Source organism: Sinohyriopsis cumingii, chromosome 9 (assembly GCF_028554795.1).
Source record: "Sinohyriopsis cumingii isolate HCF-2022 chromosome 9, ASM2855479v2, whole genome shotgun sequence".
NCBI classification, from domain to species: domain Eukaryota; kingdom Metazoa; phylum Mollusca; class Bivalvia; order Unionida; family Unionidae; genus Sinohyriopsis; species Sinohyriopsis cumingii.
The window spans coordinates 107,852,911-107,866,936 of record NC_142969.1 but is presented as its reverse complement, the minus strand read 5'-3'; the positions used below and the strand labels follow the sequence as shown (position 1 = coordinate 107,866,936).

Below are 14,026 nucleotides of genomic sequence, written 5' to 3'. Positions count from 1 at the left end.
TCTTACATCATTGCTGTGATGTCATTTGTTACCTGTCAGTAGCTTCCTGTGAGTCAGTTTTGTTTACTGGGCATTTTCTGAGTTCTTCCTCCACCAATTATACTGGCCACTGTGTTTAGGAAGCAGATCGTAAGATGATGTGATAGTGGCTTCATCGCTTACTAAAACATGAATTGTGTGACAGCAGATCTGGGCATACATTGTTTTCAGTCACACAGGATTAAGATAATCCATCCATCATTGGTGTGGGAAATCTCTTATAAGGGTCAATATTTCAGACCTGCCAATCTCTGTGATTTGACTATGAGTCTTACTGAAATGATCCTTGCATTTTAGACTTACAGAACAATAGCCAAAAATATGAAAATATGATCGTTGTAGGCAAATCCCAATATTAGTTTGTCCAGGTTTAATCTGGATTCTGCTTTTTATATTAAATTCAGTGAAGTTGGTAGGGCACCAGAATAACTTTACATAGCTTTAATGGGTAATCAAGCTTTTGCTTTTACATTATTGCATTATCTAGAAATATTGTCCAACAAAAGAAGACACGTTGAAGCAAAAGGGACAGTCAGCCTCTAGAAAAGTTAAGTCAGTCAGCATAGAACTATAAAAAGGAATACTTAGATTCTTGACTTGGCTTGAAAAAAAGCATGAAAGGCATCAATTTTATTTAATGGACATCAAGTCATGTCAATTTGATTATTTCTCATCGCAAAAAATGATGATTACAACTGCCACCGCAGGAAGATGAAAAATGATGTCAAGTCGAAAGATCTAGCAAGAAGCCATTGATCTCCATCTGCTCCTGAATTGCCTGAATTGCAGTTTCTGAAGGTTTAAGTGCACTTTAGCTCTCATAGTCATAGACCAGAATCACATATGGATTGTTTTTTGTTGATTTTATGATGTCCATTGTCTGTCCATTAATACAAGTCTGTTATAGCTGCTCCTCAGAAACTACTTGGTCCTAATGAAAATGTTGAAACTCGGGCATGTCATTTTGAAGACGTAGGAACAATCCTGCTGTGTCATTGATTGCACTCATGCTAGATAATCCTATCACACATGCCATTCACACTTCAACAAATGGCATTAAACATATATTGCTGTTGTTGTAGGGTTTAACATTTTTCAGCACATGATAGGCTACACATGGCGGCCAGTATTAATTCTGGAGGAAGAACCCGGAAAATCCCCAGAAAGAACCACTGACCCTCAAGAAGCTACAGACAAGCTTTCTCACATACCCACATTGGCTGAATCCGAGGCTTGAACCCACGCAGACAGAGGTGAGATGGCAGTGATCCGTAACGGAGAGTGCTTTAGACCACTCGGCTACATTAAACATATATAGAAATGAGAGAATAAATATGGAAGAATGCATCTTTGATGGCTCATGAAGAAATGGTGAAGTTTTCTGGAATAGAAATACAGACAGATAATAGTTATCATCATCATCATCATCACAATATTGTTTCACAATTTTTTTAAAGATTTCTTGAAATATATTCTTGGTAAACAGTACAAAACTAATAAAATGTTTGCGGTGAAAGGGGATATTAAATTGACTCTTGATTTTTCAGAATAAACCCAGTAACTGGAAGGTATGAAGAGGATAAACCTGACCCTCTGGCTGACATGTCGGAAGAACAAAAGGAGTATGAAGCCATGAAGCTTGTCAATGTCATTGATAAGTTACACAGGTCTGCAGACTGTCATAGGAATAATGCAAAACAATTATGTTTTTCTTTATCCTCTTCAGTTTATATCCACGGTTTTTTTTTGCCTACTGTTAAATAATCTATTTTTATGCCCTTGATAAAATATTTGGTTATTTATAAAATTTTGTCATCTAACTTTAATTTTATCTAAAATCCATCCTTGTTTTCATTAATTTTTAGCTCAACAGACCTTACACCTAGTCATTTTTTTTATGGCCTGCATAGTGCATGATTCATTAGCAATTGTTTGTTACAACTCCGAAGGCCGTATTTCTGATCCAGTTTACCCTATAAACTCACTTACAAATCGAGCCATACTGCAAACGATCCTGAACCACCAAGGCATAATGCAGCTGCAGATCAGGTCCTATATTGTTTATTCTACTTATTAATCCAAACAAACTGTACATACCCAGGTCTGCCAGTGCATTATGCAACAGCTGATCTGGGTCTGTGCAGTTTGCAGTTGGACTGGTCTTGTAGGTGTGTATATTATTGTAATTAACTCTTTCCTCCATGGTCATGGCCCCAGTCAGTAGGCCAGTCAGTAGGCTAGATGTCTTAAGGATTTTTACCTTAAAGATAAACCAGAAAGCAAAAAAAATATTGATGTCTGTTTGTGGCAAGGGAGGAGATAGTGGAATGGTGGTTCCAGGATCACAGGTTGGTGCTACTAGAATTAAGGGTATCGGGTCTAAATTGTTGTCCTACACAATTTTGAAAAAACTCTGTGCTGTTTTGAGTTTAGAATTTAGCTTAGGAGAAGTATCATAGGTGACTGTTTTTAGTAAAGTTTGCCACCTTGTGTGGCTGGTACTGATGATCTTGGACTTTCTTTATTAAGCTCTTTAATTGACAGATAAGTTTGTTTAAGGAAATGCTCTCTTGAGTCGGTGTTATTGTTGAGGATAGATGAAATGACGCTTAGCGAGTCACTTAATATTACTGCTTTTTTGATATTATTTTCTTTAATCCATCTTAGGGCTTCCATGATGGCCCAGAATTCAGCTGTGTATATGGAGCAATGATCCGGCAGTCTATTTCCCATTTTAATGTTCAATTCATGGATTACTACTGCTGCTGCTGTTCTGGGGGGTTCTGCTATTTTTAATCCATCAGTGTAAATTTTGACTGAATTATGGTATTTAAGTCATTATTTATGTTGTGGAAATTAATTTTACTTTAAGCTCCTGTTCATTTTTGTTGCCAAGTTTCGGTAATTGTGTGTTGATTGATGGTTTGATGTTAGTCCATGGCATTGTCTCATAGTTTTTAGTGATTTCAGACTGGAAGTTGGCTATTAGTCTTCGTCCAATTAGCCGATGTATGTGTTTCCCTGCAGGTACGTTGGGTACTAATTTATTGCTGAGTGGTTTATTACATTTATTGATGGCTACCCGGATGGGATGTGAATTGGAGTGGGTTGATAATCTAGCTGCGCATCTTAAGGTTAACTCCTGCCTTCTTAAGTACAGAGTGGTAATTTTCCAGTTAGAATTTGGATTTCAGCTAGGGATACAGATGGCAGAGTGCCAGTGCATATTATTAGTGCTTTTCTTTGAATCAAGTCTAATTTCTTAAGCTGTTTGTGAGGTGCCGAGTTATATATTTGACACCTGTAGTCTGGTTTAGATCTTATTAACGCCTTGTATAGTGTTAATAGAGTTTCCTGGTTGGATCCCCATGTGGTCATTTTAAGGTTTTTAAGTAAGTTATTATTACACCTGTTAACTAGTTGGTCATTATAATGTCCCCAGTTTAGATGTTCGTCACAGTACATACCCAGAAATCTAGCAACTTTAACAAATTTAATGGTTTTATTTTGTATGGTAAGTTTAGGGTATTTTAATTTGATTTGATGTTTGGGGGAGAATAGGACTGCAATGGATTTTCGTGAGATAGTTTGAACCGCCATTTATCTGCCCATTTCCCTATTTTGTTTAGACTATTTTGGATTTCACTGATAACTGTGCAACTTTCAGCTTTTCCTGTTCACCAGAGTCCACTGTCATCACAAATTGTGACATTTCAATTTGGTTAGAAGTTAGATTTAGATCGAGGTCATTTATCATGATGTTAAAGAGTGTCAGGCTGAGTACACTCCCTTGTGGAGTACCGTTTTCTAGTGAGCATAGTTCAGAACAAGTGTCCCCCACTCTAATTATTATTTTGCGGTTGGTTAGAAAGTTTTTGATAAAGTTGAACATTCACCTGGTGATTCCAAAATGATTTAGTTTAGCTATCAGTTCTTTAGTCCAGACAAGGTCAAAAGCTTTTTCAAGATCTAGGAATACTGCTATTAACCCTTTACCTCATAGAGCATAGTTACAAAGTGCAGCGCACTATAAATAGAACACGTTATCTATTCGACCCCATACGCATATGCCTGCCTGTGAGCTGTTAAGCAATTTAGTGTATGTTACATTTAACACAATTTTAACCATTTTACATTTTTGGTACGCATCTATTATATGTGGAAAAATTTAAGAGTAAAGTCCGATTGTTATAGCTGTGTAATTATTTTTCATGGAAGAATTTTTTATGTGCTTTAAAATCTTGAGAGAACTCGTTCACCATTGTGCCGGTGAGGCTGCGTGACCAACCATAGCTGCTATTTCTCATGCTCGAAATTTAAAATTTTTTCATTTGCGTCTACATCACTAAGTCATCTGAATTTAATAATTTATAAAAACTAATTGCTGCCTGCATCAATATCGGAGCCTTTACCTAAGTTATTGAATCTTTCATAGTTGTGATTCTAATCGTGAAAACTTTGTAAGTACTGAATGAAATCCACAACTGCCATTTTGGAGAGTGGAGATTACAACCCAGTTACTTTAAATGGCAGATATTGACCAGTGCATAAACAGTGATCACATGATCTGACATAATTGTCATTCGCAGAAATGAACGTAGAGTCTAATAGGGGTTTTTCCCTGAAGGTGGCGCTATGAAAACTGGCTTAAAATGGCTGATGTTTACAGCCGACGTCAAAAGGCGCCTCCATGCGACTTGTGTAGAGGCGTCAAAAGGCATTCCATGCAAATGGTGTAGAGGCCTCCAAAGTTGCTTGCATGAGATAAAGGGTTAAATTCCTGTTAGTGCTACATTGATTGTCGCTTATAATCGTATGAGTTGATCCGTAGTGGACCTTCTATTTCTAAATCCACATTGATTTTCTGAGAGTAGATTGTTACTTTCCAGGTGGTATTTAAGGTGATTTGTTATAATTGTCTCCATAATTTTATAGATGTTGTTTGTTAAGGAAATGGGTCTATAAGAATTAATATCATTTGCGTCTTTTTCTAGTTTAGGGATTGGGATTACTGTGGCGTGTTTCCATTTATCAAGTAGTTTACCAACAGCCCAGATTTTGTTAAATAGCTTTAGTGTAGAGTTGGTAATGTTTTCAAATAGGTATTTGTATATAATATAACCTATTTGATTTTCCCCTGGCGAGGTTTCCTTTTTAGATCCTAAAGCTATTTCCTACTCATATAAGGATATTTCACAATTTAGGTTGGATTCCTTTGTCCCTAGGTCTTTAAAGAGGTGTGAGTGAGTTTTTTCTACTTTATCTCTATGTTGTTGAAAGGCTGGGGTGTGGTTAAGGTTACTACTCATTGCACTAAAGTGGTTGGCGAGTTTGTCTGCCTTTTCCTTGTTTGTGGTGGTACCTGCTATTTTGGGGGAGGTGTTTAATGTTTTTCCTTTAATTTATTTTATTTTGTCCCATACTGGCTTGGAGCTAGTTTTGATATTAATTTTAGAGCAGAAATTTTGCCAAGATTTGTCCTTTTCCTGCTTAATTATTTGCTTTAGGTTTTTTCACTATCTTTATATGTTGAAAAATCAAAAGTTTCCTAATCGTTTGAATTTATTAGGGCCTTTTGTTTTTCCTTATGTGCCTGCTTGCATAGGTTATTCCACCATGGTACAGTTTGTTTGGGTTGTGTACCAATGTTTTTAGGGATGAATGAGGTGGCAGCTGCTTGGATTGTGTTAATTAAATTTTCATAGAATATATTTATGTCCTCATTTTCAAGGTTTTTTGTGTTAATTGTGGTTAATTGTATTCTAAAGGATTCCCAGTCAGCTTGGTCATATTTCCATCGAGGATGTTTGTTGGTGGGGTTATTTTGAACTGCCATCTGCAGAGTGATGATGATTGGAAAGTGGTCACTTCCTAGTGAGTCGGTTTGTTCCACTCTCCAGTCTGTCATCTGGCCTAGTTTAGGTGAGCATATGGCTAGGTCGATAGCAGACAGAGATCCATCCTCCGAGTTTAAGCGAGTTTTTGTCCCGTCATTAAGGATGGTCATGTTGGATTCGGCAGCCCATGCTTCAACCAACCTGCCTCTCTTGTCCGTTCTTTTGCCTCTCCCACACAGCTCATTGTGTGCATTGAAATCTCCACAGATGACATTGTTATTTTCTACTTTATTGTTTGTTATTTGCCTAAGTGTTGCCATATTAGAGGTGTTGGTGTTTCCGCCCAGGGCGTATATGTAAAAAATTTGAAGGCTTCCCCTCCCTGTATGGATTATTAGGGATTGTATTTCGAGGTTTTCAGTACTACCTGGGGTGTGAGTTATATTAACTGGTGTGATATTAGGTAGGTTTTCTACGATGAAAATGACCTAACCCCCTCCCTGTCCCATGTTACGATTTTCAAAGTAGCCTGGGGAGTAACCAGGGAGTTTGGGTAGTTGCTTAGTTTTTTCTGAGATCTTACTTTCTTGTATGCAAATAATATCTGGCTTTGGAACTGATTTTTAATTCATTGATATTACTTGATGTACCCCTACAGTTCCATTGCCATATTATTTATTCTTGGTTGTGTTAGTCATAGTGGTGCATGATCATTTAATTTGGTTATATATTGGGGGGGATATGGTAGCTTGGCTAATATTAGTTTGAGTTTGCCTAAATATTGCTCTATATTGTTTTTACATGGAGTTAGGCTATTCATGAATAACCTGTTCAATTGGGGGCGCTGCTGTATTTCCCTTATTTGTGTTTGTATTTTCTTGGACTGCTGGTGGGTGGGGTGGGTGTTTATACTTTCCCTGATTGGGTGGTACTGTTATTTTTTTCTAGGTTTTTGTGGGCTTGGTTTTTGATTTGCTTGTGTAGTTGGTATATTTTGGTTTGAATTTCGACTTACTGTTTTGGTTTGAGTAGTGTATTTCTTGCCTTGTTCTAGGTTGGTGTTAATTAACTATGATTTTTTTTGGCTACATAATAGGACATTTGTTTGCTGTTCATGAGATCTATTATTCTAGTTTCTCTATTTGTGTAAAGGAATTCAGGTGATTGAGGTTTGTGTTTTCCCCTGCAGTTAGTGCATTTTGATGCTGTCCTTCTACAAGGTCCCTTATGTTGGCTCCCACATTGATTGCTTTGGGTGTTGAATTTGCAATTGGACACATTGTGTCCCCAATGCTGGCAGTTGCTACAAAACCTGGGTTTATTTACATATGGTTCTAGGCGATGGCGAACTCCATATAGTCCTAATCTTACAGTGGATGTAAGGCGGTTTTATGGACTCAATGACTGATGTATTGGTTAACTGCCCTTAATAATTATTGAGTCTGTAACCCCTTTCAATTGGTGCCCCATTTTCATTTAGTTTTTGAGTTCGAGTTTTGTTGTCCATAATTTGATTTGGGCCTTTTAATTTAAGAACTGCTTTGAATTTGGTGTTTCCTACTTGGGGGGTGGGGGTGGGGGTGGTGTGACAGTTATTGGTTGGTTGTTATGGACAGGTGGGGTGTTGGTCCTGTTTGGGGGTTTGAGATGTTGTGGTGTTTCTTCCTATTTTGTGGTGTCTTTGCACTTTTATCTTAATGTTGTTAATTTATTCCATTTCAAGGAATTTAGCTACTTGGTTTAGTGTGCTGCAGTGCACAATTATGTAGCTGGTGTTGGGCCAAAATACTGTAAATTGGCCCTGCTGTACCCTTTGTAGGGCCCCTGTTAAGCTGTTTATGCTTAGATTGATTAGTTTGGTAAAAGTGCTGTTTGTATAATGTGTGCTTTATTGACTGGTTGGGGAACTTGGTTTGTTTGGAATTATTTTGTTTACATGGGTTTGGTTGTTTATGATTTGGTGACTGATTCCTTATTTCAGCTGTTGTTTGGTTTGTTGTTTTGGGTCCTTTAGCATTTTTACTTTTCATGGGTTGCTTCCCTTTACCACTGGTTTGATTACTGTTAATAGGGGTGTGGGTGGTTTCCCTGTTTGGTGTGTTATTTTCCCTAGTTAGAAATGTTTCCTGAGTGTTGTGTAAAATATCCCTTTCAGTTAGTATTCTAGATGGTCCTGGGGTTTGGCTGTTATGATACCTACTTTCAGTAGGTTTTACTGGAGTGGGGGTGGGGTTTGAGTGTTAGGTGACTACTGGTTTTGGTGTTGTTTTCCCTTGCTTATTGTTTGATATTGTTATGTCCCTGGAGGCTGTAGTTGTTGCTTCTGGTTTTTTAGTTGGTGTGATGATTGTCGCAATTTGTTTTTTTAATTGGTGATTGTGCATTTTATGAGTAACTGGGGGTGGGCAGTTGTGATTCTAAATCAAATCTGGGCAGGGTATCATCTAGTTCCTCGGTTTTATGTGTTTGATTAATGTTTGGGAAGGTTATTGGCGAGTTTGGACTGAGGTTTTGAGCTTGCTTTTGGATAAGATAGTTTCTCTCAGGGGTTATGTATGAAAAGGTTAAATGCTTGGCGCATAGTTCTTTGTGTTGAGAATTAGCGCTAAGGTCCAGTGTTCTCATGTTAATGATTGGGTGGGGGGATTTCAGCCCTTTTTGTTAATGAAGTACTGTGGTCGGCCATTTTGTTCCCAAGTTTGAAAAATTGTCTAACTTGGTTTTTCTTTAAATTTGGAACTAGTTTATTGGTCTTTGGTAACAGAGCCATTTATGTTGATGTGATGTCGGTTTGTTTGAATTGTTGTGGTTTAGTATTAGGTTATTTTAAGTTGTAGTATTTAATTATAAATCCTGTATTAAGTGAGGGAATAAATGTAAGATTGCAATAGATAGAAGGTTAGTGCTTATCAGAGTTAGTAAGGCGTAGTTAAATTTTTCTTCAGCAGAAAATCCGACAGTGGTTTTCTTGTGCTTGAGAACTTGTGTCTCAGATTCTGCGCAGATGTGTACTAGTATGATTCCTAGTACCTGTTTTCAGGAAATGGTGCCAGAAAATTGAACAAAGGATTTTTAAATGAGAGAAGTTTTGAGTAATAAAAAGAGTTAACATGTTAAAAGGTGGTTTAATAATGGGAAAAAATTTGTCATGATTTATTCCCTATGATTGAAAATCACACAGGGTTATTAAGTGCTAAATACTTGTGTGGATTCTGTCCAGGTATATTCTAGTATGTTTCCAAGTACCTGTTTAAGGAAATAGGTGGTAAATTTGGTTAACAAAAGAATTAGTAATGGTTGCAATGTTATTTAGATTAAAAAGCTTATACAATTGTTTCAGTGATAGAATTGATAAAACAGCACATAGTTATAATACCCGTAGGCTTAGTAAATGCACAGTACCTTTTAGAATAAAATTCCTTTGTCTGAAAACATTTTCCTTTGTGTAGTGGTGTGGTTAAAATGGCGGCTAGGTGGCTGGAATAAAGGACTGCTGGGCAGGCTGGTAAGGCAGGTGGGATTGTTAAAACTCTGTACAAATTCGGCAGTCAAAAGCGCAGCTGGAATGGCTACTGCAATGCTAGATGTTATTTATCGCAACATCTATTTTGGTGTCAAGGCCCACTTCTTGTGAGCAGTAACCTCGTTGGCGTATAACTGATGTGACTAGTAGCCTTGGTGGAATCGAATGGAGTGAAAGGAATGCACCGGAAGCTACTTGCAAGTTTTCTTATACACCTTTGTTGTTCAAACAATGACTTGAACTCATGCAGGTAGATGAGATGTGTTGGTGACCTGTAAAAGTGAGTGCCTCAGACCACTCAATCCCAGGGGCCTCATCAAAGGGTCACATTGAATTTTACTGCTGTTGAGTATTTGGACAAGGGTGTCAACTCATAAGGACGTCAGTTTGTACATGAACATATACTTACATTTAATCTATGTGTGTTAAATATCACATGCATGTGCCTTGCTCCAGAATTAAGGTTGCTTATTATTATTTTTTGTTGGCGCTATTAACAAATTAAGGGTTGCATTGTACAGAGGAAATGGAATCAAAGTACCTTTCCCAACAAAACACTGAGGCAGCCAATCTAATTTCACCATTTTTCGACAAAATTTACAGAGTGATTGTCCCTGTTTAGCTTAGAACACTGTTACTGAGTTGCATAATTGCTGGAGAATTGGTATTTTATGGAAATATTTCTAATTTTCAAAGAGAGAGATTTTGTAAATACTTGCTCCAGTTGTACAATAGATAAATGTTGATTGTTACATTGATATGCATGACTTAAGTCTCTTGTCTGATGTTTGCAGAATCATTATCGTCACTTTTTCCGTTTTATTTTTCACAGAGAGGGCATAATTCAAGCCAGTACTATTGGGGCAGATGGACGACCCACTCCTGTCTCACATGTGTTAGAGCTAACTGACCAAGCCGGTGCTGATGTGCAAGGGACAACACATGACTCTGATTCAGAACCTGATTAAATTGAGCATGCAGACTCCACAGAGAACTACTTGCTTCTCAAATTCGTCCTGGAATTATGCTAGCTACAAGATGTGACAGACAGAATTAATTATATGTCACTCTGAGTAATGACAGACACAAGGTCAAGTCTTTAAAAAGACAGTGGTTTGAAATTATAATGAATTAACTAAAAACAAACCCAAACTACTACAGGTTTTCTTGCATCAAGAACCTAGGATGAGAGTAAAATCTGCTTTGATAGCAATATGTGTTGCCCTTTTTTTGATGCTAATTAGAAAAAAGTTTATATTGAATGTTTTGCTTGTCTTTAGTCCTAAATGAACTGTTCAGGTAGCTTTGTGTAGGTTACAGTGTCAGCAGTCAGTGTCCTGTAATCATTAGCATTGTCCACAATAGTGAAATCTACAAGGCATCCCTGGAAATTTTAACTTTTTTTATTGTTCCATCAACCAGTCTCAATATTTTGGGTGTTTTCCTAACAAAAGGATGAAAATTGATAGAAAAATACATTTTTAGATTTACAGACAATATCCAGATGTCTTGTCTGGTAGTGATGAAACTTGTATTAAGAACCAACAAGATCAGAATGGAGGTTTATTGCTGTCGAGAGCATTGTAATTTTATTTTGGCTCTTCACTAAGTTAATGAGTAATTAGGGACATGTCATGAGATAGACATACCAGTTAGCAGACAGACTACTAACACAAGTTATGGTGTTTTAAAACCTTTTAATTTCTTCACTCGAACTGGCTAAATTTTTATATTGTTGTATAGTCCTTTAAATGATTATACCATATCTGAACAGAGGCATTTATTGCAGCAGCTTCTGTTCATTGTTGAAAAAAGTTGGTGTGGGCTTCTGTTCAGTGTTGAACAAATTTAGTGGGGAGACTTCCGTTCAGTGTTAAAGTTGGTTGGGTCATCTGTGCAGTGTTGAATAAAGTTGGGGAGGGGACTTCTGTTCAGTGTTAAAGAAAGTTGGTAGGGTCTTCTGTGCAGTGTTGAAGAGAGTTGGGAAGGGGAGCTTCAGTTTATCATTGAAGACATTCGTGGGGGCTTCTATTCAGTGTGGAAGAAGTTTGGTGGGGGCTTCTATTCAGTGTTGAAGAAATTTGATGGGGACTTCTATTCAGTGTTGAAGAAATTTGGTGGGGGCTGCTATTCAGTGTTGAAGAAGTTTGGTGGGGGCTTCTATTCAGTGTTGAAGAAGTTTGGTGGGGGCTTCTATTCAGTGTTGAAAAAGTTTGGTGGGGGCTTCTATTCAGTGTTGAAGATACTTGGTGGGGGCTTCTATTCAGTGTTGAAGAAGTTTGGTGGGGGCTTCTATTCAGTGTTGAAGAAGTTTGGTGGGGGCTTCTATTCAGTGTTGAAGAAGTTTGGTAGGGGCTTCTATTCAGTGTTGAAGAATGTTGTGAGGGCTTTTATTGATTGTTGAATAAAGTTGTTGGGGGCTTCTGTTCAGTGTTGAAAAAAGTTGATGGCGGCTTCTCTTTCTTGTTAAAAAAAAAGTTGGAAGCAATAGAGAGCTTCCTGTAGGAATGGTTAAGACAGGTCCCAAAACCTGCGTTTCATCTAAACCAAATGGAGGTGAGGGAGAGGAGAGTGAAGACTTGTGGCAACCAAGTGGCATTTCTGATGAGTTGTACTTTTGAGGGTGTGCCATTGTTACTTATTATAAACACACATCCTAAAAACATAAGATAAAAGTACAGCAGTTTGCAACTTTTGCATTTCTCATACGTGGTAACAGCTGTATTATATTTGATTGAACTTAATAGAACCTGTGTTGAGATTGGCATCAGGGCAAGGAAATCCCAGCTGAAGTTTTATATTATTTGTCTGCTGTGAGAGAGCTTCATATAAGACAGATTAAATAACTCAGAGGCTGGCATTTCATTGTCTTGGTGCCAGCTCGTACATGTATTAGCTTTAAAAATAACTATTATTATGAATTTCTTTCCATGACATCATTGACTTGCTTCACTTTCAGACAAAGTTGTGTTTAGCTTTGTGATGTCTTTAAAATACGTCAGTCTATTATGGCTTCATGGAATTGTCAGCCTGAGAACGGTCCAGAGAAAACTGACCCAAGATAACCTGGCTTAGATCAGCTAAACAAAGTCACAATTCAGTCCCTGTCACCTGCTTGCTTGGTTTGCTGTGGTGTTTTATGGCATAGCAACTGGCTGCTACATACCACCAACTTGATTTGTTTGCTGTGGTGTTTTATGGCATAGCACCCATGTGCTACATACCACCAACTTGATTTGTTTGCTGTGGTGTTTTATGGCATAGCACCCGTGTGCTACATACCACCAACTTGATTCGTTTTCTGTGGTGTTTTATGGCATAGCACCCGTGTGCTACATGCCACCAACTTGATTAGTTTGCTGTGGTGTTTCATAGCATAGCAACTGGGTGCTACATACCACCAACTTGATTTGTTTGCTGTGGTGTTTCATAACACAGCAATACAGGTAGGTTAATTAGTGGAGAGGCATTTAGAGTTAAGTGCCATGCCCAAGGACGCTGCACCGTAACTATTCCAATATTTGAATTACTCATTTGAATGTATATTACATCTCGATTAAATGCATTATAGCTCTTATTGTCTTGGTTGAGTGCAAACATTTATATCACATGCTCATGTCAAATGAAGATTTTTTCCTAGAAAATACAAATTCTCACATGATTGCTTTACTTGGTGTTCTAATATTAGTATTATAATAATTCTTTATGTGTTAAGATGGTCGATCAGTTAATACATGTCTAATCTCCCTTCAGGGCCTTGGTTACTAAAATAAATTGACAAAAACAATCTACAACTGTATATAAAAACAAACATCAAAAGCAACATAAAGGTGACTATACCAACATTAACAATATGATATGGACATGTAAATAATTATCTTATATACATGCCTATGGGATGATTCCAACTGTTAACTGCACAGACCCAAATCTGCTGTCACATCTGGGTATGTGCAGTTTGTTAGGAGTAATCAGTAGAACAGACAAGATAGACACTGATCAGTGGGCACATTATTCTACAGCAGATCAGGATCTTTGTTAATTGCAGTGGTATACAGGCATCAGCGGTATGATACAGACACAAGGACAGACACAAAGGCATCAACGGTATGATACAGACGCAAGGACAGACATACAGGCATCAACAGTATCAATACAGACACAAGGACAGACATACAGGTATGATACAGACATACGGGCATCAGCAGTATGATACAGACAGAAGGACAGACATACAGGCATCAATGGTATGATACAGACATGAGGACAAAGATACAGGCATCAACGGTATGATACAGACACAAGGACAGACATACAGGCATCAACACAGACACAAGGACAGACATACAGGTATGATGCAGACACAAGGACAGACATACAGGCATCAGCAGTATGATACAGACACAAGGACAGACATACAGGTATGATACAGACACAAGGACAGACATACAGGTATGATACAGACTTGAGGACAGACAGGTATGATACAGACACAAGGACAGACATACAGGCATCAACAGTATGATACAGACAGAAGGACAGACATACAGGCATCAACAGTATCAATACAGACACAAGGACAGACATACAGGCATCAACAGTATGAACAGACATACAGGCATCAACA

General features: G+C 37.8%; 1 protein-coding gene across 1 annotated transcript in view; it reads left to right on the top strand.

Annotated features, from left to right (window-relative positions):
* LOC149792441 (chaperone Ric-8A-like) overlaps positions 1 to 13,060 on the top strand; it is a 173,194-nt gene extending 160,134 nt beyond the window's left edge. Inside the window, exons 14-15 of the mRNA XM_089971018.1 lie at positions 1,587 to 1,706; positions 10,232 to 13,060. Coding sequence (XP_089827144.1) covers positions 1,587 to 1,706; positions 10,232 to 10,367 — 256 coding nt within the window. The 3' untranslated portion in view covers positions 10,368 to 13,060. The remainder of the gene's footprint in view (positions 1 to 1,586; positions 1,707 to 10,231) is intronic.
* The last annotated feature ends 966 nt before the right edge of the window (positions 13,061 to 14,026 follow it).